General features: G+C 43.4%; 1 protein-coding gene and 2 long non-coding RNA genes across 3 annotated transcripts; all 3 read right to left on the bottom strand.

Moving 5' to 3' along the window:
* Positions 1-324: 324 nt before the first annotated feature.
* Positions 325-3,260, bottom strand: LOC109703981. The gene is made up of 3 exons (XR_002214098.1): positions 2,958-3,260; positions 2,035-2,240; positions 325-546 (listed from the first exon to the last, which is right to left on the bottom strand). It is a non-coding gene; the product is annotated as an uncharacterized LOC109703981 (long non-coding RNA).
* Positions 3,261-7,477: 4,217 nt separating this feature from the next.
* On the bottom strand, positions 7,478-13,943 carry LOC109703979. The gene is made up of 3 exons (XM_020224729.1): positions 13,914-13,943; positions 12,415-13,732; positions 7,478-7,514 (listed from the first exon to the last, which is right to left on the bottom strand). Exon 2 carries the CDS (start codon positions 13,724-13,726, stop codon positions 12,461-12,463), a length of 1,266 nt encoding a protein of 421 aa, XP_020080318.1. The 5' UTR covers positions 13,727-13,732; positions 13,914-13,943; the 3' UTR covers positions 7,478-7,514; positions 12,415-12,460.
* A 321-nt stretch (positions 13,944-14,264) lies between these two features.
* On the bottom strand, positions 14,265-17,284 carry LOC109703982. Its single transcript, XR_002214099.1, has 3 exons — positions 16,898-17,284; positions 15,975-16,180; positions 14,265-14,486 (listed from the first exon to the last, which is right to left on the bottom strand). It is a non-coding gene; the product is annotated as an uncharacterized LOC109703982 (long non-coding RNA).
* Positions 17,285-23,562: the final 6,278 nt, after the last annotated feature.

Here is a 23,562-nt window from a genome sequence, read left to right as displayed (position 1 = left end):
TGCATGAATGTTCTCTACTTCATAGAGGTTTCAATTCAATTATATATCAACACTATAATATAGTGATTCGTCTCAAGTTCTATATCAACCACAAAAGCACACAACTGTATCAATTCTATAGTACATATAGAATATAAGGGAGCTCCACTGTCACGCCCCGAGCTCCGCCTATTTGGTCGGATTCGGGCACGCCGACAGACCGCCGAACGGACAGAACCTCCCCTGTACGTTCTAGGCGTCACAATCTATACAATGCGATACAAGAGGTTCCAAACAGGAACTGTATTCAACCACAGATTGCATAGTATCAAAAACAAAAATGCGAGCTATGCTATTACAAGCATTCATCTCAGAATTTTACATTTACACTATTACAAATACCTTTAAGTTATTACAAAACTTATACAATTTACTACAAATTTGTTTCTTCATCTTATACTCTATGAGCTCGATCACATCAGGGTATTGCTATCTCGGTCTCAGTGGTGGGGCGCTATCTACGGAGCTACGCCCTGTCCTCGCGCCGCCGCGCCGCTCGCGTGCAACCTGTACCCCCAAAACAACACGGGGGTGAGAACTATATAAATATAGTTCCCAGTGGGTACGGCCACCCAAGGGAAGAGCTCGACCCACCAGGTCCAAAGGAGGCAACAGTAGGTTAGTTCAACAAATAGATAGATAGATAGATATTTGACTAAGCAATAAATAAAACCATACCTTGCCTCGCTGCTATGCAATATGCAAAACCTGTCAATCATGTAAGTAGATTACTTGATTCTACTTTATATCTTTAACCATTCTTTACTTATAGCCGTTCTTTTATTTCTTAGCTATTCTCGTTCATTAGCTAATTTCATTATCGTTCATGTTTTGCTCTTTATTCTTTGTAGTTGTACTTGGTGTTCTACACCTTAAACTTGGCCCCACTATATTCATTGGCAAATTCTTTCTTAAGGTTGCTCTTACCTTAATCTCACTATGCCACCCGACTCGGTTTTGAGTCAATCAATTGCGGATAGTCCGCGCACTGTCTAGCTCGAGGTGAAGGAACTCTCACATGCACCTCAGCTGGCGACAGCTCACCGTACTCCTGTCCTAGCTGTCTGGCGGCGAACGAGTCGCACCTCACCCAACAACAGCCTAGGTCAATGACTTAGCCACCCGGCGGCGAAATCGTCGCACACGCCACGACAGTGGTTCAGTCAACAGGCGGTAGGATCCACAAGCTAGCTTAACCATCTGGCGGCGAAATCGTCGCACACGCCGAACAATGGTTCAAGCCTCCGGGTGGTGGACACTGCGCACACACCCAATCCTGCCTTGGTATCAATCTCGGCGGCGAAATCGTCGCACACGCCCTAGCCTTGATACCAAGGTTATAATAGATCTTGGGATTCCGGAATCCATTTCCACAATTTGAGGGTTTACTCACTTTACCCTATGTTGACGACCCTCCTAGGTCGATACCAATCCTTTCCTAGTGGTCACTATACCACTAATATTCACAACTTAGTTCAAATGTACTAAGTCTTACTATATATCATAACCTAGGTTCATTTGCTAGGTTTTATATCATTTTCACCTAGAACTCGACTCTAGGTTTAATTACTCGACCTATGTCCAATGACACTAGGTTCATGTCAGACCTATGTTTACTGACACTAGGCCATGCCACTCGATCTATATATCATCCTAGGTACTCTTGCCTAGGTTCATAGTTTACATATTTTCAATTACTTATCAACATCGAAGTTCCTTTATCAACTAGAATTATCGACGTTCATATAGTTTGAACTATAATACATTCATATGCATCTAGCATTCATATTCATATGCATGTAGCATTCATACTTATCTGATAACTATCATATGTCAACAATCATAATATGTCAACCACCATATATGCCTATTCATTCATACGCATCAAGCATTTATATTCATATATCGACAACTATATTCATATATGCATCAAATGAGACCATACTTTACTTTGACATGGGAAGCGACCTAATCGCTTCGGTAAGCATAACCCACCTTTATTTGGTACTGGAATGAGAGAAATCCACTTCTCGCACTTTTCCACGAATCGCGACCCGCGCTCCCGACACTTGTCGCCGAGAATGTTCTTTTGGCAATATCTTCACGTAGGCTCGACGGATTGCCGAACCGACTTCGCCAACGCGTTTGTTTTACCCTCAATTAGGTTTCCACGCGATTAATTTCAAGCTGGGGCCTCAATCCTACAAGTTAGCATTTTTAAGTTTAGAGCTCTAAATACTACCCAAACATTAGCTTAATACAACCTGTTTCTATATAGGTTCTATAAGAACCTATATAGAAACCTAGGCTTCAATACCAATGTTAAATAATTTAGGAACATTAGAGATCAACTTCTGTTACCTCTCATTCTTAAAGTTTCAGAATTCCTGAATTCTACTACAAATTCATTTCTTTAAGGTATACATATCAAGCTTTAATCAGGAATTATAACTTACTCTTCATTTTTCTCAACAGCTAGGTTCATTTACATGATACCTATAGGCCTATTCCCTAGGATTTATAGCAAACAGCTTTTAGTAACCTAGAAAGCCTAAGTTCACTCCTACTACCAGCATGCTTCTCTAAGCTTTATAGAAGCTACAAACTGTAGCAATCAAAGAACATCCAAAATAGACCTTATTTAAGGTAATAAAAAAACAAACCTTATCAAAGAAATATACTAACTCTACTTCAGGTTTCCTTCCAACAAATTACTTTCCAACAGATTCTCATTTCATGTTCTTAAGCTTTCTCACAACAAGCACACATGATACCTATATAGGTTTTTCCTAAGTTCTCTATGGCAAAACCAAGCTATATCAACTAATAAATCCATCCAAAACACCTTTTCTTAACATCTACTATCAAGAATCCATCAAAAAAAATCTGATTTGAGATTATAATATTATAATACTAACCCGAGTGTCGAAGCACTAAAAATTAGGTGCGCGGCGTTTCGATCGGCTCGTCAAACGGCACCAAATCCATTACTTCTCTCTTTTTCCCCTTTTCACTTCTTTTCTCCTTCTCTCTCTACGTACAGGAGGATGAAAAGGAGGATAAGCATGGAGGAGATTCCCCTGGCCGGTTAGTGGAAATCCACTAAGCATGTAACAATTGCCTTTAGGTCCATAAGTCATCGATCTTATCACTTCAATCCAATTCTAGTCTGATACATTTAATTGGAGCCCTTCCGACAGTCCAATTGAGCTCAAATTCGACAGGCATACTCGGTTTTCCTTTACAAGTCCACTGAAATTTTAACATTTCAGTTTCGACCCCGTTTGGTCACTGCGAACTGTCCCGAACTATAATCTTCATCAGATAACTTTCGGATGCTATTTCTCTCTCTATAGGTGTCAGAATAATCTGAAACTTCAAATCTAGCCTCATAAAAATGTTCCTGACATCTCTGCCAATTTTCATAATTTTCTGACACTGTGCATTTTCCGCTAATTTTCTCAGTCCCGTTCTTTACAGAAAATTCTAAAGTTTCCGTTTTCACTCCGATTTCACCCAAACATGTCCAAAAGATACCAAGGGACCTTCACAAGCTACCAATCCAATTTGGAAGCAATTCGTTTTCATTTTGACATTATTTGAGCCGAATTAGAAATAGAATCGGCTCCAATTCCATTACATGGCCTTTTTGCACTACCACTTCGCACTGAGCTCTTCAAAACCCTGTGAAAACACACCCTTGGCTTTACCAAAACTTCACAATTGATTCGGAGATACCACAATTTATCCTCACGCCTTACTTTAATTCTTTTAATCAAAGTTAGCGTCGGAAATCCGAAAATTCTCTTTCTTTTTACATTTCGTTTCGCGCCCAATTTGCGCCGAAACACTTATTTATCTCCGAAATTCATTCCAACGCATCACGAATCACTCGAGGATGATGTCCAACTAGCTCAATCCTCACTTTGATCCCCGAGATCAAAGTTGACATCGCAACTCCAAATTTCCATATGTTACATTCTCCTCCCGTTAACAAAAGTTTCGTCCGCGAAACTTAGATACATTTTATTCCTCATTACTTAACGGATGGAGATAAATTCCAATACTATTCTACAGTTTCTCAATTTCATTTTATACTATACTGATTTCTCCACATCAGTCTCTACGAACACTTTGTTCGCGTTTCCATTCTCAGCTCGTTATCGATGCTTATCGTAGCAAGTCTGATTAATTCATCCATAGGACTAAGCCTTCGCTTTCACGGCCCTACTCACAAGCCACTGGAATGGGTCCACTACGCTCGCTTTCAGTATGAACGAGTAAACCAATACCACAATTCGGTTCATAAGTTACCGATCCGCTATAGGCCGATTGCCTAACTCAACCGTGACACGACATAATGCCTCTCGCTCGCAAGCGTAAACCCAATTATCACGAAGCAAAGTTCTCATTTGAGATACCTTATACCTACTCCAACTGGGAGCAACCGAGACCCCAAACCACGCCAAGTCCTCGGGTTGGGTCACAACCGCACTCTTAGTGCATCACCGATTTCACGATCCAACACGTGGCATTCCACGTACTCGGGTCTATGCTGGAACTACCGTCCTGACCAAAACTCGCTGCCCTACCCGTAGGTACCGGGCCGCTGCCTCTCACAGCCGACTGTGCCTGCCCAATGGGCCCAGGCTCCACAGTCCACAAGTGGTCCAGGCACGGATCGTCCCCAAGCACTACCCGCAAACGTCGTCTCACACGACACTCTCTATCGCGCACACATACCACTATCGGCTCCTACGCACCTAGTGCGAGCCACCAGCCCTACGAGTGACCTCTGGCACGCTTCACACTTAGCAATGCTAAAGTGCTACTGCCAACGCACTCACGGCTGAAACAAATCTGTACTCTACGAGCACCAACACTAGAGCGCTCTACACGACTCTATCGCGTGCTATATTAAGTCTAGCATCAGGCAACTCTTGCCTATGCACTCAACTACACGAGCACGACCCATTGACCTCAATTCGAGGTATTGTTAGGTCCACGTGCACGTACCAGACGCAACAGTGACTCCACTTTCACTGTTCGATCTACTAGAACAACCTGCAAAATGCTCGGTCTTACACGAGTTCCACGAACACCGCGACTAGACTCTCGCAATCAGCAACTCGCATTAATTTGAGAGTTGGTCAGCTACTACCATTTCTACTACGAGTCTTACGTCTTATTCACAGGCTCTTACCAGCAATTTGCTAGTGCCATTTGGCCTCCTATCTGCAATAGCAGGTACTACACATCCACCACAAGCATGTTCGGGTCTCTATAATCAATCACTACTATCCTCATGCACAAATAGTAGTAATAGAATACATAAAGAAAGCATGCAATGCACCAATTTATATCATATTGAAATACATGCTTGCTTTGATTAACTCGTACCTGTCACAATGCCAACAGTCGTAGCAGGTTCCTCCACATGGAACACCTATCCACGGCCACTTGTCGTTCGTCGCGAACCCCTCGGTTGCCTTATCCTCATTCGCTCTCCAGACCGTGCCACAGGTGGCACATCTACAAGTTGTCCCGGAGAGGAGAATGCCGTCGCCAGCATCAAGGCTTGGCTAGCACCCCGTGGACACTCGTCCCGCGCATGACCTGGCCGTCCACACCTGAAGCACTTGCCATCTTGTTGCTCACACTGCTGTGGGTAGTGAGGACCCCCACAAATAACACAACATGCCGAGGTCCGACTACGATACGTCCCCGGAGCTCGGGATCGCGAACGCGAACTCCCAGTGGTCCGCTGAGAACTTGACTGACCATCATACCCACTCGCTGGTCGTTCTTTTTCTTTTTCCTTGTAATAAGATTCGCGCTCCTCCTGCACCGATGCATTGCCTTGTTCTATCCATAAGGCCCGATCCAAGACTTCAGCAAAAGTCTGCAACTTTAGATTATGCACTGCTTCAAAAATATCAGGCCGAAGTCGTACAAAACAATCAGCTCGATCCTTGTCGTCCCGTACCACACTTGGAACATAGTTCACGATACGAGAGAATTCCCGCTCGTATTCCCTCACAAGGCGGTCTCCCTGTCGTAGTTTCTGAAACCTGTTCTGAAGCTTTCTCTTTTCACTATCGGGGAAATAAGTTGAACGCATTAATTCCCGAAACTCTTCCCAAACCATAGAAGGAAGACTAGGCGATCGGTTCCGTTTAACGCCTTTCCACCATTCCTTCGCCGACAATTGTAGACAATGCACGGCTAGGTGTACCTTGTCCCGCTCCACCGTGTACAAATCCTCGAAGATAGTCTCTATGGAATCAATCCATGACTCCACAGTCCATGGATCTATGTCCTCTCCATCAAACGCATGGATCAAACTTCTTGAAGGACATGAGAGCCGCTAAAGCTCGCTCTCTTTCCGCTTCCGGCCCTGAATCAATAGCAGTTGGATCACCCGACCTCGACGGAAATGCCGCTGCCGCAACTCCCGGCTGTACTCGACAGGCCGAAACTGGTGCGGTCACTAACTGATCCACTGTTTCCTGAAGTCTCTTTATTCGCTCTTCTTGTCGCAGAGCAGTTTCCTGCTGACGTTGCACTACATCCGCTTGTTGCCTCACCACTCCCACGAGTGTGGCCAACTGATCGCGAAGCTCCAAGTCTCCGCTCGCCTCAGTCTGCTCAGGGACACCATCTGTCCCATCTCGCGCCAATCTAGACGAAGATCGCCTACGCGGTGCCATCGCTTCCTGAAACATGACACGACAACTCGGTTAGTCCTCGACCCTCTGGGTCGAATACGAAATAATTAACACAAACTCAAATCGGGCGAAAGTCATGCAAGGAAGCTTATTCCCATCCCTCGGTTTCATGTTGTGTCGACCCAACATGAACTCACTTGGCTGAGAATAAACTGAACCTTGAATCTACCTCTAATATCCGTCTTAGAGGTTTACTAAACTTGACCCAATCGATTTACCTTTCGCCACACGTCACAAGTCCTCGTCTCTCACGAACATAAGTCCTTACGGTTTACTATCCTAGGTCTCCTAGGTCCGCTTAAACCGTTTCTATTGCTCTTTTCATGCTCTGATACCATTTAATCTGTCACGCCCCGAGCTCCGCCTATTTGGTCGGATTCGGGCACGCCGACAGACCGCCGAACGGACAGAACCTCCCCTGTACGTTCTAGGCGTCACAATCTATACAATGCGATACAAGAGGTTCCAAACAGGAACTGTATTCAACCACAGATTGCATAGTATCAAAAACAAAAATGCGAGCTATGCTATTACAAGCATTCATCTCAGAATTTTACATTTACACTATTACAAATACCTTTAAGTTATTACAAAACTTATACAATTTACTACAAATTTGTTTCTTCATCTTATACTCTATGAGCTCGATCACATCAGGGTATTGCTATCTCGGTCTCAGTGGTGGGGCGCTATCTACGGAGCTACGCCCTGTCCTCTCCTCGCGCCGCCGCGCCGCTCGCGTGCAACCTGTACCCCCAAAACAACACGGGGGTGAGAACTATATAAATATAGTTCCCAGTGGGTACGGCCACCCAAGGGAAGAGCTCGACCCACCAGGTCCAAAGGAGGCAACAGTAGGTTAGTTCAACAAATAGATAGATAGATAGATATTTGACTAAGCAATAAATAAAACCATACCTTGCCTCGCTGCTATGCAATATGCAAAACCTGTCAATCATGTAAGTAGATTACTTGATTCTACTTTATATCTTTAACCATTCTTTACTTATAGCCGTTCTTTTATTTCTTAGCTATTCTCGTTCATTAGCTAATTTCATTATCGTTCATGTTTTGCTCTTTATTCTTTGTACTTGTACTTGGTGTTCTACACCTTAAACTTGGCCCCACTATATTCATTGGCAAATTCTTTCTTAAGGTTGCTCTTACCTTAATCTCACTATGCCACCCGACTCGGTTTTGAGTCAATCAATTGCGGATAGTCCGCGCACTGTCTAGCTCGAGGTGAAGGAACTTCACATGCACCTCCGCTGGCGACAGCTCACCGTACTCCTGTCCTAGCTGTCTGGCGGCGAACGAGTCGCACCTCACCCAACAACAGCCTAGGTCAATGACTTAGCCACCCGGCGGCGAAATCGTCGCACACGCCACGACAGTGGTTCAGTCAACAGGCGGTAGGATCCACAAGCTGGCTTAACCATCTGGCGGCGAAATCGTCGCACACGCCGAACAATGGTTCAAGCCTCCGGGTGGTGGACACTGCGCACACACCCAATCCTGCCTTGGTATCAATCTCGGCGGCGAAATCGTCGCACACGCCCTAGCCTTGATACCAAGGTTATAATAGATCTTGGGATTCCGGAATCCATTTCCACAACTTGAGGGTTTACTCACTTTACCCTATGTTGACGACCCTCCTAGGTCGATACCAATCCTTTCCTAGTGGTCACTATACCACTAATATTCACAACTTAGTTCAAATGTACTAAGTCTTACTATATATCATAACCTAGGTTCATTTGCTAGGTTTTATATCATTTTCACCTAGAACTCGACTCTAGGTTTAATTACTCGACCTATGTCCAATGACACTAGGTTCATGTCAGACCTATGTTTACTGACACTAGGCCGTGCCACTCGATCTATATATCATCCTAGGTACTCTTGCCTAGGTTCATAGTTTACATATTCTCAATTACTTATCAACATCGAAGTTCCTTTATCAATTAGAATTATCGACGTTCATATAGTTTGAACTATAATACATTCATATGCATCTAGCATTCATATTCATATGCATGTAGCATTCATACTTATCTGATAACTATCGTATGTCAACAATCATAATATGTCAACCACCATTTATGCCTATTCATTCATACGCATCAAGCATTTATATTCATATATCGACAACTATATTCATATATGCATCAAATGAGACCATACTTTACTTTGACATGGGAAGCGACCTAATCGCTTCGGTAAGCATAACCCACCTTTATTTGGTACTGGAATGAGAGAAATCCACTTCTCGCACTTTTCCACGAATCGCGACCCGCGCTCCCGACACTTGTCGCCGAAAATCTTCTTTTGGCGATATCTTCGCGTAGGAGCGACGGATTGCCGAACCGACTTCGCCAACGCGTTTGTTTTACCCTCAATTAGGTTTCCACGCGATTAATTTCAAGCTGGGGCCTCAATCCTACAAGTTAGCATTTTTGAGTTTAGAGCTCTAAATACTACCCAAACATTAGCTTAATACAACCTGTTTCTATATAGGTTCTATAAGAACCTATATAGAAACCTAGGCTTCAATACCAATGTTAAATAATTTAGGAACATTAGAGATCAACTTCTGTTACCTCTCATTCTTAAAGTTTCAGAATTCCTGAATTCTACTACAAATTCATTTCTTTAAGGTATACAATCAAGCTTTAATCAGGAATTATAATTTACTCTTCATTTTTCTCAACAGCTAGGTTCATTTACATGATACCTATATAGGCCTATTCCCTAGGATTTATAGCAAACAGCTTTTAGTAACCTAGAAAGCCTAAGTTCACTCCTACTACCAGCATGCTTCTCTAAGCTTTATAGAAGCTACAAACTGTAGCAATCAAAGAACATCCAAAATAGACCTTATTTAAGGTAATAAAAAAAACAAACCTTATCAAAGAAATATACTAACTCTACTTCAGGTTTCCTTCCAACAAATTACTTTCCAACAGATTCTCATTTCATGTTCTTAAGCTTTCTCACAACAAGCACACATGATACCTATATAGGTTTTTCCTAAGTTCTCTATGGCAAAACCAAGCTATATCAACTAATAAATCCATCCAAAACACCTTTTCTTAACATCTACTATCAAGAATCCATCAAAAAAAATCTGATTTGAGATTATAATATTATAATACTAACCCGAGTGTCGAAGCACTAAAAATTAGGTGCGCGGCGTTTCGATCGGCTCGTCAAACGGCACCAAATCCATTACTTCTCTCTTTTTCCCCTTTTCACTTCTTTTCTCCTTCTCTCTCTACGTACAGGAGGATGAAAAGGAGGATAAGCATGGAGGAGATTCCCCTGGCCGGTTAGTGGAAATCCACTAAGCATGTAACAATTGCCTTTAGGTCCATAAGTCATCGATCTTATCACTTCAATCCAATTCTAGTCTGATACATTTAATTGGAGCCCTTCCGACAGTCCAATTGAGCTCAAATTCGACAGGCATACTCGGTTTTCCTTAACAAGTCCACTGAAATTTTAACATTTCAGTTTCGACCCCGTTTGGTCACTGCGAACTGTCCCGAACTGTAATCTTCATCAGATAACTTTCGGATGCTATTTCTCTCTCTATAGGTGTCAGAATAATCTGAAACTTCAAATCTAGCCTCATAAAAATGTTCCTGACATCTCTGCCAATTTTCATAATTTTCTGACACTGTGCATTTTCCGCTAATTTTTCTCAGTCCCGTTCTTTACAGAAAATTCTAAAGTTTCCGTTTTCACTCCAATTTCACCCAAACATGTCCAAAAGATACCAAGGGACCTTCACAAGCTACCAATCCAATTTGGAAGCAATTCCTTTGCATTTTGACATTATTGGAGCCGAATTAGCAATAGAATCAGCTCCAATTTCATTATACGGCAGAAATTTCTCCTTTTTGCACTACCACTTCGCACTGAACACTTCAAAACCCTTTGAAAGCACACCCTTGGCTTTTCCAAAACTTCACAATTGATTCGGAGATACCACAATTTATCCTCACGCCTTACTTTAATTCTTTTAATCAAAGTTAGCGTCGGAAATCCGAAAATTCTTTTTACATTTCGTTTCGCGCCCAATTTGCGCCGAAACACTTATTTATCTCCGAAATTCATTCCAACGCATCACGAATCACTCGAGGATGATGTCCAACTAGCTCAATCCTCACTTTGATCCCCGAGATCAAAGTTGACATCGCAACTCCAAATTTCCATATGTTACATTCTCCTCCCGTTAACAAAAGTTTCGTCCGCGAAACTTAGATACATTTTATTCCTCATTACTTAACGGATGGAGATAAATTCCAATACTATTCTACAGTTTCTCAATTTCATTTTATACTATACTGATTTCTCCACATCAGTCTCTACGAACACTTTGTTCGCGTTTCCATTCTCAGCTCGTTATCGATGCTTATCGTAGCAAGTCTGATTAATTCATCCATAGGACTAAGCCTTCGCTTTCACGGCCCTACTCACAAGCCACTGGAATGGGTCCACTACGCTCGCTTTCAGTATGAACGAGTAAACCAATACCACAATTCGGTTCATAAGTTACCGATCCGCTATAGGCCGATTGCCTAACTCAACCGTGACACGACATAATGCCTCTCGCTCGCAAGCGTAAACCCAATTATCACGAAGCAAAGTTCTCATTTGAGATACCTTATACCTACTCCAACTGGGAGCAACCGAGACCCCAAACCACGCCAAGTCCTCGGGTTGGGTCACAACCGCACTCTTAGTGCATCACCGATTTCACGATCCAACACGTGGCATTCCACGTACTCGGGTCTATGCTGGAACTACCGTCCTGACCAAAACTCGCTGCCCTACCCGTAGGTACCGGGCCGCTGCCTCTCACAGCCGACTGTGCCTGCCCAATGGGCCCAGGCTCCACAGTCCACAAGTGGTCCAGGCACGGATCGTCCCCAAGCACTACCCGCAAACGTCGTCTCACACGACACTCTCTATCGCGCACACATACCACTATCGGCTCCTACGCACCTAGTGCGAGCCACCAGCCCTACGAGTGACCTCTGGCACGCTTCACACTTAGCAATGCTAAAGTGCTACTGCCAACGCACTCACGGCTGAAACAAATCTGTACTCTACGAGCACCAACACTAGAGCGCTCTACACGACTCTATCGCGTGCTATATTAAGTCTAGCATCAGGCAACTCTTGCCTATGCACTCAACTACACGAGCACGACCCATTGACCTCAATTCGAGGTATTGTTAGGTCCACGTGCACGTACCAGACGCAACAGTGACTCCACTTTCACTGTTCGATCTACTAGAACAACCTGCAAAATGCTCGGTCTTACACGAGTTCCACGAACACCGCGACTAGACTCTCGCAATCAGCAACTCGCATTAATTTGAGAGTTGGTCAGCTACTACCATTTCTACTACGAGTCTTACGTCTTATTCACAGGCTCTTACCAGCAATTTGCTAGTGCCATTTGGCCTCCTATCTGCAATAGCAGGTACTACACATCCACCACAAGCATGTTCGGGTCTCTATAATCAATCACTACTATCCTCATGCACAAATAGTAGTAATAGAATACATAAAGAAAGCATGCAATGCACCAATTTATATCATATTGAAATACATGCTTGCTTTGATTAACTCGTACCTGTCACAATGCCAACAGTCGTAGCAGGTTCCTCCACATGGAACACCTATCCACGGCCACTTGTCGTTCGTCGCGAACCCCTCGGTTGCCTTATCCTCATTCGCTCTCCAGACCGTGCCACAGGTGGCACATCTACAAGTTGTCCCGGAGAGGAGAATGCCGTCGCCAGCATCAAGGCTTGGCTAGCACCCCGTGGACACTCGTCCCGCGCATGACCTGGCCGTCCACACCTGAAGCACTTGCCATCTTGTTGCTCACACTGCTGTGGGTAGTGAGGACCCCCACAAATAACACAACATGCCGAGGTCCGACTACGATACGTCCCCGGAGCTCGGGATCGCGAACGCGAACTCCCAGTGGTCCGCTGAGAACTTGACTGACCATCATACCCACTCGCTGGTCGTTCTTTTTCTTTTTCCTTGTAATAAGATTCGCGCTCCTCCTGCACCGATGCATTGCCTTGTTCTATCCATAAGGCCCGATCCAAGACTTCAGCAAAAGTCTGCAACTTTAGATTATGCACTGCTTCAAAAATATCAGGCCGAAGTCGTACAAAACAATCAGCTCGATCCTTGTCGTCCCGTACCACACTTGGAACATAGTTCACGATACGAGAGAATTCCCGCTCGTATTCCCTCACAAGGCGGTCTCCCTGTCGTAGTTTCTGAAACCTGTTCTGAAGCTTTCTCTTTTCACTATCGGGGAAATAAGTTGAACGCATTAATTCCCGAAACTCTTCCCAAACCATAGAAGGAAGACTAGGCGATCGGTTCCGTTTAACGCCTTTCCACCATTCCTTCGCCGACAATTGTAGACAATGCACGGCTAGGTGTACCTTGTCCCGCTCCACCGTGTACAAATCCTCGAAGATAGTCTCTATGGAATCAATCCATGACTCCACAGTCCATGGATCTATGTCCTCTCCATCAAACGCAGGTGGATCAAACTTCTTGAAGGACATGAGAGCCGCTAAAGCTCGCTCTCTTTCCGCTTCCGGCCCTGAATCAATAGCAGTTGGATCACCCGACCTCGACGGAAATGCCGCTGCCGCAACTCCCGGCTGTACTCGACAGGCCGAAACTGGTGCGGTCACTAACTGATCCACTGTTTCCTGAAGTCTCTTTATTCGCTCTTCTTGTCGCAGAGCAGTTTCCTGCTGACGTTGCACTACATCCGCTTGTTGCCTCACCACTCCCACGAGTGTGGCCAACTGATCGCGAAGCTCCAAGTCTCCGCTCGCCTCAGTCTGCTCAGGGACACCATCTGTCCCATCTCGCGCCAATCTAGACGAAGATCGCCTACGCGGTGCCATCGCTTCCTGAAACATGACACGACAACTCGGTTAGTCCTCGACCCTCTGGGTCGAATACGAAATAATTAACACAAACTCAAATCGGGCGAAAGTCATGCAAGGAAGCTTATTCCCATCCCTCGGTTTCATGTTGTGTCGACCCAACATGAACTCACTTGGCTGAGAATAAACTGAACCTTGAATCTACCTCTAATATCCGTCTTAGAGGTTTACTAAACTTGACCCAATCGATTTACCTTTCGCCACACGTCACAAGTCCTCGTCTCTCACGAACATAAGTCCTTACGGTTTACTATCCTAGGTCTCCTAGGTCCGCTTAAACCGTTTCTATTGCTCTTTTCATGCTCTGATACCATTTAATCTGTCACGCCCCGAGCTCCGCCTATTTGGTCGGATTCGGGCACGCCGACAGACCGCCGAACGGACAGAACCTCCCCTGTACGTTCTAGGCGTCACAATCTATACAATGCGATACAAGAGGTTCCAAACAGGAACTGTATTCAACCACAGATTGCATAGTATCAAAAACAAAAATGCGAGCTATGCTATTACAAGCATTCATCTCAGAATTTTACATTTACACTATTACAAATACCTTTAAGTTATTACAAAACTTATACAATTTACTACAAATTTGTTTCTTCATCTTATACTCTATGAGCTCGATCACATCAGGGTATTGCTATCTCGGTCTCAGTGGTGGGGCGCTATCTACGGAGCTACGCCCTGTCCTCGCGCCGCCGCGCCGCTCGCGTGCAACCTGTACCCCCAAAACAACACGGGGGTGAGAACTATATAAATATAGTTCCCAGTGGGTACGGCCACCCAAGGGAAGAGCTCGACCCACCAGGTCCAAAGGAGGCAACAGTAGGTTAGTTCAACAAATAGATAGATAGATAGATATTTGACTAAGCAATAAATAAAACCATACCTTGCCTCGCTGCTATGCAATATGCAAAACCTGTCAATCATGTAAGTAGATTACTTGATTCTACTTTATATCTTTAACCATTCTTTACTTATAGCCGTTCTTTTATTTCTTAGCTATTCTCGTTCATTAGCTAATTTCATTATCGTTCATGTTTTGCTCTTTATTCTTTGTACTTGTACTTGGTGTTCTACACCTTAAACTTGGCCCCACTATATTCATTGGCAAATTCTTTCTTAAGGTTGCTCTTACCTTAATCTCACTATGCCACCCGACTCGGTTTTGAGTCAATCAATTGCGGATAGTCCGCGCACTGTCTAGCTCGAGGTGAAGGAACTCTCACATGCACCTCAGCTGGCGACAGCTCACCGTACTCCTGTCCTAGCTGTCTGGCGGCGAACGAGTCGCACCTCACCCAACAACAGCCTAGGTCAATGACTTAGCCACCCGGCGGCGAAATCGTCGCACACGCCACGACAGTGGTTCAGTCAACAGGCGGTAGGATCCACAAGCTAGCTTAACCATCTGGCGGCGAAATCGTCGCACACGCCGAACAATGGTTCAAGCCTCCGGGTGGTGGACACTGCGCACACACCCAATCCTGCCTTGGTATCAATCTCGGCGGCGAAATCGTCGCACACGCCCTAGCCTTGATACCAAGGTTATAATAGATCTTGGGATTCCGGAATCCATTTCCACAATTTGAGGGTTTACTCACTTTACCCTATGTTGACGACCCTCCTAGGTCGATACCAATCCTTTCCTAGTGGTCACTATACCACTAATATTCACAACTTAGTTCAAATGTACTAAGTCTTACTATATATCATAACCTAGGTTCATTTGCTAGGTTTTATATCATTTTCACCTAGAACTCGACTCTAGGTTTAATTACTCGACCTATGTCCAATGACACTAGGTTCATGTCAGACCTATGTTTACTGACACTAGGCCATGCCACTCGATCTATATATCATCCTAGGTACTCTTGCCTAGGTTCATAGTTTACATATTTTCAATTACTTATCAACATCGAAGTTCCTTTATCAACTAGAATTATCGACGTTCATATAGTTTGAACTATAATACATTCATATGCATCTAGCATTCATATTCATATGCATGTAGCATTCATACTTATCTGATAACTATCATATGTCAACAATCATAATATGTCAACCACCATATATGCCTATTCATTCATACGCATCAAGCATTTATATTCATATATCGACAACTATATTCATATATGCATCAAATGAGACCATACTTTACTTTGACATGGGAAGCGACCTAATCGCTTCGGTAAGCATAACCCACCTTTATTTGGTACTGGAATGAGAGAAATCCACTTCTCGCACTTTTCCACGAATCGCGACCCGCGCTCCCGACACTTGTCGCCGAGAATGTTCTTTTGGCAATATCTTCACGTAGGCTCGACGGATTGCCGAACCGACTTCGCCAACGCGTTTGTTTTACCCTCAATTAGGTTTCCACGCGATTAATTTCAAGCTGGGGCCTCAATCCTACAAGTTAGCATTTTTAAGTTTAGAGCTCTAAATACTACCCAAACATTAGCTTAATACAACCTGTTTCTATATAGGTTCTATAAGAACCTATATAGAAACCTAGGCTTCAATACCAATGTTAAATAATTTAGGAACATTAGAGATCAACTTCTGTTACCTCTCATTCTTAAAGTTTCAGAATTCCTGAATTCTACTACAAATTCATTTCTTTAAGGTATACATATCAAGCTTTAATCAGGAATTATAACTTACTCTTCATTTTTCTCAACAGCTAGGTTCATTTACATGATACCTATAGGCCTATTCCCTAGGATTTATAGCAAACAGCTTTTAGTAACCTAGAAAGCCTAAGTTCACTCCTACTACCAGCATGCTTCTCTAAGCTTTATAGAAGCTACAAACTGTAGCAATCAAAGAACATCCAAAATAGACCTTATTTAAGGTAATAAAAAAACAAACCTTATCAAAGAAATATACTAACTCTACTTCAGGTTTCCTTCCAACAAATTACTTTCCAACAGATTCTCATTTCATGTTCTTAAGCTTTCTCACAACAAGCATACATGATACCTATATAGGTTTTTCCTAAGTTCTCTATGGCAAAACCAAGCTATATCAACTAATAAATCCATCCAAAACACCTTTTCTTAACATCTACTATCAAGAATCCATCAAAAAAAATCTGATTTGAGATTATAATATTATAATACTAACCCGAGTGTCGAAGCACTAAAAATTAGGTGCGCGGCGTTTCGATCGGCTCGTCAAACGGCACCAAATCCATTACTTCTCTCTTTTTCCCCTTTTCACTTCTTTTCTCCTTCTCTCTCTACGTACAGGAGGATGAAAAGGAGGATAAGCATGGAGGAGATTCCCCTGGCCGGTTAGTGGAAATCCACTAAGCATGTAACAATTGCCTTTAGGTCCATAAGTCATCGATCTTATCACTTCAATCCAATTCTAGTCTGATACATTTAATTGGAGCCCTTCCGACAGTCCAATTGAGCTCAAATTCGACAGGCATACTCGGTTTTCCTTAACAAGTCCACTGAAATTTTAACATTTCAGTTTCGACCCCGTTTGGTCACTGCGAACTGTCCCGAACTGTAATCTTCATCAGATAACTTTCGGATGCTATTTCTCTCTCTATAGGTGTCAGAATAATCTGAAACTTCAAATCTAGCCTCATAAAAATGTTCCTGACATCTCTGCCAATTTTCATAATTTTCTGACACTGTGCATTTTCCGCTAATTTTTCTCAGTCCCGTTCTTTACAGAAAATTCTAAAGTTTCCGTTTTCACTCCAATTTCACCCAAACATGTCCAAAAGATACCAAGGGACCTTCACAAGCTACCAATCCAATTTGGAAGCAATTCCTTTGCATTTTGACATTATTGGAGCCGAATTAGCAATAGAATCAGCTCCAATTTCATTATACGGCAGAAATTTCTCCTTTTTGCACTACCACTTCGCACTGAACACTTCAAAACCCTTTGAAAGCACACCCTTGGCTTTTCCAAAACTTCACAATTGATTCGGAGATACCACAATTTATCCTCACGCCTTACTTTAATTCTTTTAATCAAAGTTAGCGTCGGAAATCCGAAAATTCTTTTTACATTTCGTTTCGCGCCCAATTTGCGCCGAAACACTTATTTATCTCCGAAATTCATTCCAACGCATCACGAATCACTCGAGGATGATGTCCAACTAGCTCAATCCTCACTTTGATCCCCGAGATCAAAGTTGACATCGCAACTCCAAATTTCCATATGTTACATCCACTTGCTCTGGTTAGGTCAAACCCACCTATTACTAGGCTCCAAATCAGCCCAAAAGAAGTCCCGAATTCAGTTTACCCTCAACCCTGCCGAAAACAAAATAACAAAACCGCGTCAAGACGATTACTTAAAATCCAATTCCGGCAAAATTCTCAATTAATACAAAGTGGAAGCTTAATTCCCTGTTTTGGTTCAGTTTATTACCTCAAATTAAGCTTCCAAAAGGCCCTCCAATGCCAATCGAAGGCGGTCCAAGGGTCAATTACCCTCTCGCTGCGAATAATATCGAAACGGCGTCAAAACGCTCAAATACTAATATATATAGTCGAAAACTTGCAAATTCAATTTTCTCGCAGAAATTTCAGCTTACCCTTAGTTAGAACACCTTCCAAACTAGTCTCCCTGGTCACCAATTAAGCTCAATTTGGTTCGAGAACATGCTGCGAAGAGAAAATCCCAAGACTGCATCAATTACGCGATTAACTCGCATAAAGCTCCAAAATTGAGTCATAAAGAACCAATTATTTCAATCAAGCTTCAAAGTAGTTCATCCCAGGTCAAAAGAGGTTAATTCACAACTAAATAACTCATCTTTAATTGTTGAAACCTCAGTTTAGCACAGCTAGAAGTAAAATCTCGAAGTCAATACTCAATTCAACTAATAACGCGTCGATAGCGGAAAAAATTGAGTCGATTACCTTATCGAACATCCAACCAGTGTCCTACTGGTCCAGAGCTGCGAAAAGCTCTCCAAAATACTCCTTCACTCGTCCAAGAAGGCTCTGCGACGCTCGCAACCCGCGGAAAACCAACGTTGCGACGAAAACGAGCGAATTCGCCGAATTCTAAGTAGAGAGAGAAAAACCCTAGAGAGAGAGAGTGGAGAAGGTGAAGGATGCTTCTCTGGACTCTATCAACATCCACTGAGCACCAGGGGTCGAGCTGGTTCAAATAGATAAGGATTAGAATGTGAAATTACCAAAATAACCTTGCTGCCACGTATCTGCCACTATGTACCGGTACACGATGATGGCTGTACCGGTACGCAATGCAGAAAAATGCTGATTTCGCCAGTTCAATGCACTTTCTTGCTTTTAACATACCAATCATCCTCTAACTTGTTCAAAAACTTGTCCAAGTCATTTAGAACATGTAGGATAGTTCCACATTCCATTCCACACACTCGAACTCCGCAATTCGCAAAAGTTCAGTGTATTACAGGACCATTTCAGATTAGCCGAATCACAAGAGGAAATGAATATTATCTACAAAATAGTGATGGGTCAGAAACAAAAGGCCAATAAATTGGAAATATTTAAAAAAATATTACCCATCCATGTGGGAGCATAGTCAAATTCAGAATTAGAATATTACAAGCCGAATCAAGATAATAAGTCTCTAAGTTGATTCCATTCGGCTATAAGGTTGGCTTCGGCAGTCTCAGCAGCTTTTCTTCGGCGCTTCATCAAAGGATGTACTTTGTAAAGTTGAGACAGTTCTTCTTTAAGCCTTATCCCTTCTTCTTTTCTGAGCTTAAGCTGATTCTGTAATTGGAGTCGACGATCAGAGGTTTGTGCTAGAGTGGACTGCAGCCAACTCTTCTTTCAGAGTGGAAATTCGTTTTTGCAGAGCCGATTCTTGATCAGCCAACTCCCTATCTTCCTGATGCACTTCATCCATTGGAGATGCTATGTCAGGGATATTTTTCTTAAAATGATCAACGCGATGAAAATGTTGATCTAAAGTTACAAGTTCGGCGCCTAAAGATTGCTGCCGAGCTAAAAAAGACGAGAGCTGGAGTGATAAAGTCGCTACAAAACACCCGATACTGGGGGTGATATCTGATCGATCGGCTAAGTCGAGTAAAAGGGCGTATAGCCGATCAAATTGTTCCGGATTCTGGGCTAGGCTAGGAATACCAATGCTATACATTTTAAGACATTCATCGAACTTGTTCTGGGTGTCCGATGAAATGGTAATGGTCGAAAAATCATCTCCCTCGTTGGAGTTGGGGCTTGAAATCAAAAAAGAATGAAGAATTGCAGACAAAGGATCATCAGCAATAGGGGAAGAAGCTCCCTGGGGCGAGCGGGGAGGAATAGTGCTTGTGTCTTCGGAAGTTCGCCCGAGAGGTATGTTTATCTGTTCATCCCCTGTAGTTGATGTTGGGGCAGGAGCAGAAAGAGGTGATGCAACCTCACTGGGTAACGGCGTCGTGCTCGCCGTTTCAACAGATTTCTTCTTCTTTTCCATCCCTCTTTTTTTATCTAGACGGGCTTCCCTGCGAAGCTGCCGTTCCATCTGCATCTTCGAATAATGAGCAAAAGGGGCTCGTTCAGGAGAAGACTGCAGTTTAAAAGAAGAGTAATAAATAATTAAGAAATGTTCTTTTCGTACAATTAATTAATTTGGCTTACCCCGACATCAATCGTTTCGGTTGGAACAGAGGTAGCCAAAGAGGGTGCAAGTAGCTTCTTTGGATGGAATGTCAGCCGAAGGAATATCCTTGGCTTTGTCTTTAGTGGTATCAGCCGAAGGGGCATACTTTCGGCATTTTGAAATTTTCTTTTAACAACTGACTTACGCCGTTTAGAAGACGGCGGGGGAGTGACTTGAACAACTTCGATCGGTCTTTTGTCTGAAGCTGGAGACCGATGGAGAAGCAGGAATCGACTGAAAATAGAAATAAACAAAAATGATCAGCAAAGGAAAAAAATTATGATTAAGATGAGTAGAGAAATGATATTTTACCGAGGAAGAAGGCGGGGCATCAGAAATAGTTGTCTGGATGGAGACTCAATCTCGGTTGGAGAATCTCTGCTCGGAGTGGTGGCTGTGTATAAAATAAAAGATAAGTTACAGCCATATTAGAAGAAATATTATAAACAAATATTATATGACTAACCAAGTTGATGGATGGTTTTGCGGAATGCCCGAGGCAGAGAAAGATCGAAGAAGCTGGTCGGTAAACTGATCCCACGTGGTAGCATAGCCGGCAAGGGCTATCCCTGTATAGTTTGGACGGAAGCTTGCTAGCTGGAAGAAGCGTCTGAGATGATTCCCCATAGCCGAAAGCTTGTCAGCTTCAAATATGCTCTTAGTGGGAGGACGATGATCGGACCGTGTTGGCCGTAAAAAATTTAGAAGAGAGCCAGGATCGGCTGAACAAACCCAAATTGCCGTGCCACATATTGAAGGGAATAAACCTCAGTACTCGGTAAGTAAGTTTCGAACGTGATTTAAGCCCCACATGAAGGTCCCGGGGGGCTAGATACGAATACCATACATCTGAATGTTCACCGGCGCGAGAAGAAGAAAGCTCGCCCTGAATAGCTTCAAACCGAGCCAGGAACCAAGAGGGGCCGGTGAGACGATCAACAAATGGAGCCCAAGAAATAGCTGAATCAGAGGCTAGCTCATAAAAAGTCTTGAAATAAGTAAGAAAATCAGAGGGCTGACCAGAGGTCATCGGCTGTGGACAGTCGAGAGCTAGCCCATAAGAATCAAATTGGGCAGCTAAAATCGGATTGAAAGGGGATTGGCATAAAGCAGGAATATAGAATTGAAAAAATATTTGCAAAAACCAAAAAACGCCATACCCAGAGCTGATGGTAATGCCATCACCAGAAGGTAGTGGCTTAATAGAATCAAAAACTTCCGTGTAAACAAAATCAAGGAAATATGGCCCCAAGGCCAATTTATCGCCGTTAGATAAACCAACGGCGATCGGAACAAAATCTCGGTTAATTTTCTGCGAACGAGTGCAGAAAAGATTGTGGCATAACCAGTATAGAAGGAACGCCGTGTGTTCCTTCCTGGTGACCGGGGCAGGGGATTAACCTGCAAATTTTCGGAGGAATTTGGAGTAAGCCAAATCATTAAGATCGAAGTGTGCTTCGAAATCAGACACACCATCAGGATTGTAGGCCATAGAAAGGGTGACGCCATGAGGGCGTAAGCCAACAATGGCGGCTACATAAAAAAGAGTAGGGGTTAGAGGTCCTCTTTTGAAAAGAAAAATATTAGAAACAGGGGACCGAAACAAAAAGCGGCGGCTAGAAGAAGATTATCGGCTATAGGAGGGTGCCGAGATAATTGAATCGCTTCATAAATGCCTATTTCCTGCCAGAAGTCGCCAAAAACAGATTCTACTCTATCTAACCAGGCCAAATATGCTTCAGAGACACTTGGCCAAGTTCTGAGACTCTTTCCTGTCGTAGCTGATGAGTACCAAGAATGGAGATGAATAACTCTTTTCAAAGGAAGTCCCTCATTAGAGAAAGGGGAGTCAGTAGGAGATGGTTCATCTATAAGAGAAGGACCTAATATAAACCTAGAAGGATCTAAATCAACGAAGGGTTTGAGTATAGTATAGTCAAGAGACGAATGAGAAGGAAGAGGAGGAACCAAAGACATTGTTCAAAAAAGAAGAGAGAAGTCGGAAGATTCTGTTAACAAGTATGAAAGGCGAAGGGAAGGAAAAATAGAAGAATGAAAAAGATATAAGAGATAGAAGAGACAAAAAGGAACTTGGGGAAGAAGAAATAGCTATCTGTCGCATCGGTTTTGAATTCCGAGGTCGGCTATAATGATGAATAGACAGCGGCAATTAAGATGACCTAATTAATGCCGCATATGAGACAAAAGTAGAGAATGTGATCAAGGCCGTAAAGAAGAGAATCAGCGGCCAAGGTTAAACCATACAAAAGATTGTGCTACGGATTGCTGCAGATTATGTCAGAGAATTTGAATTTGATTGGACCGAGGAATACGCCTCGGATCGCACTTGTTTTCAGAGGTTGAGACGAAAAGTATACCAAGGGTCCAAAAGATAACACCAGCTACCGAAGCATCGCTTCGAAAGCTGCCGAGGGGGCAATTATTGGGCCAATTCGGCGCGGACAGCTGGCAAGCCGGGACTACATCCATGATCCATGTCAAACGGTGGACCGGGAGTATATAAGACGCGCCAGAAGATATGAGCCGCGTTTGTTCAAAAAGTTGTAGCAACCGCAAGCGGTTATGAGCAGTTCCAATCGGCTGAAGGTGGTCCTCCAAATCAGGAGATAGTGGCCAATCGTGCAGTGACGATAACTAAACGCAAGGGCAACTTTATAAATAGGCATACGGCACCCTGGAAAAGGGTCTTTTCCCTTGCGAACAAAAGACCACCCTTATTTTCCTGTATCTTTCTTTCCTGCATTTACCGCTTTTCTTAGGAGTAGTTCTCGTAACTTAGCATCCTGGAGTCTGTCTGCCCCTCGAGCATCACTTCGTTGTAGACTAAAAACTCTTCTCTCTGTACTCTCTGCTGTTATATTCAATAGAGGGCTATTATCGGCTTTTCAGGCCGGCCAGTTTCCTGCGTTGTTTAGCCATTCGGCTCATCTTTCAGTCGAATTCTGGGCTTCCCCTCTTCATTCGGCTCATCCTGCCGAAGCGAGTTTACTGTAGAGGTCTTCGAACCCGGCTAATTCGATCCCTCATCGGCCAAATCGCTTGATCCGTCGTGGGCGCAAACTTCGAGGGTCACCATCCGCGGCCGCTCATCATCCCGACGTTCTTCCCAAGGAGAATACTTGACCGGGTCAAGGGTC

This window comes from Ananas comosus, unplaced genomic scaffold (assembly GCF_001540865.1).
Source record: "Ananas comosus cultivar F153 unplaced genomic scaffold, ASM154086v1, whole genome shotgun sequence".
In the NCBI taxonomy this organism is placed as follows: domain Eukaryota; kingdom Viridiplantae; phylum Streptophyta; class Magnoliopsida; order Poales; family Bromeliaceae; genus Ananas; species Ananas comosus.
The sequence above is the reverse complement of the archived record's forward strand: the minus strand, read 5'-3'. Positions and strand labels throughout refer to the sequence as shown.

What these genes read in the sequence shown, in the direction of transcription:
- LOC109703979 (XM_020224729.1), bottom strand. Translation starts at nt 13,726, where the DNA reads ATGGCACCGCGTAGGCGATCTTCGTCTAGATTGGCGCGAGATGGGACA.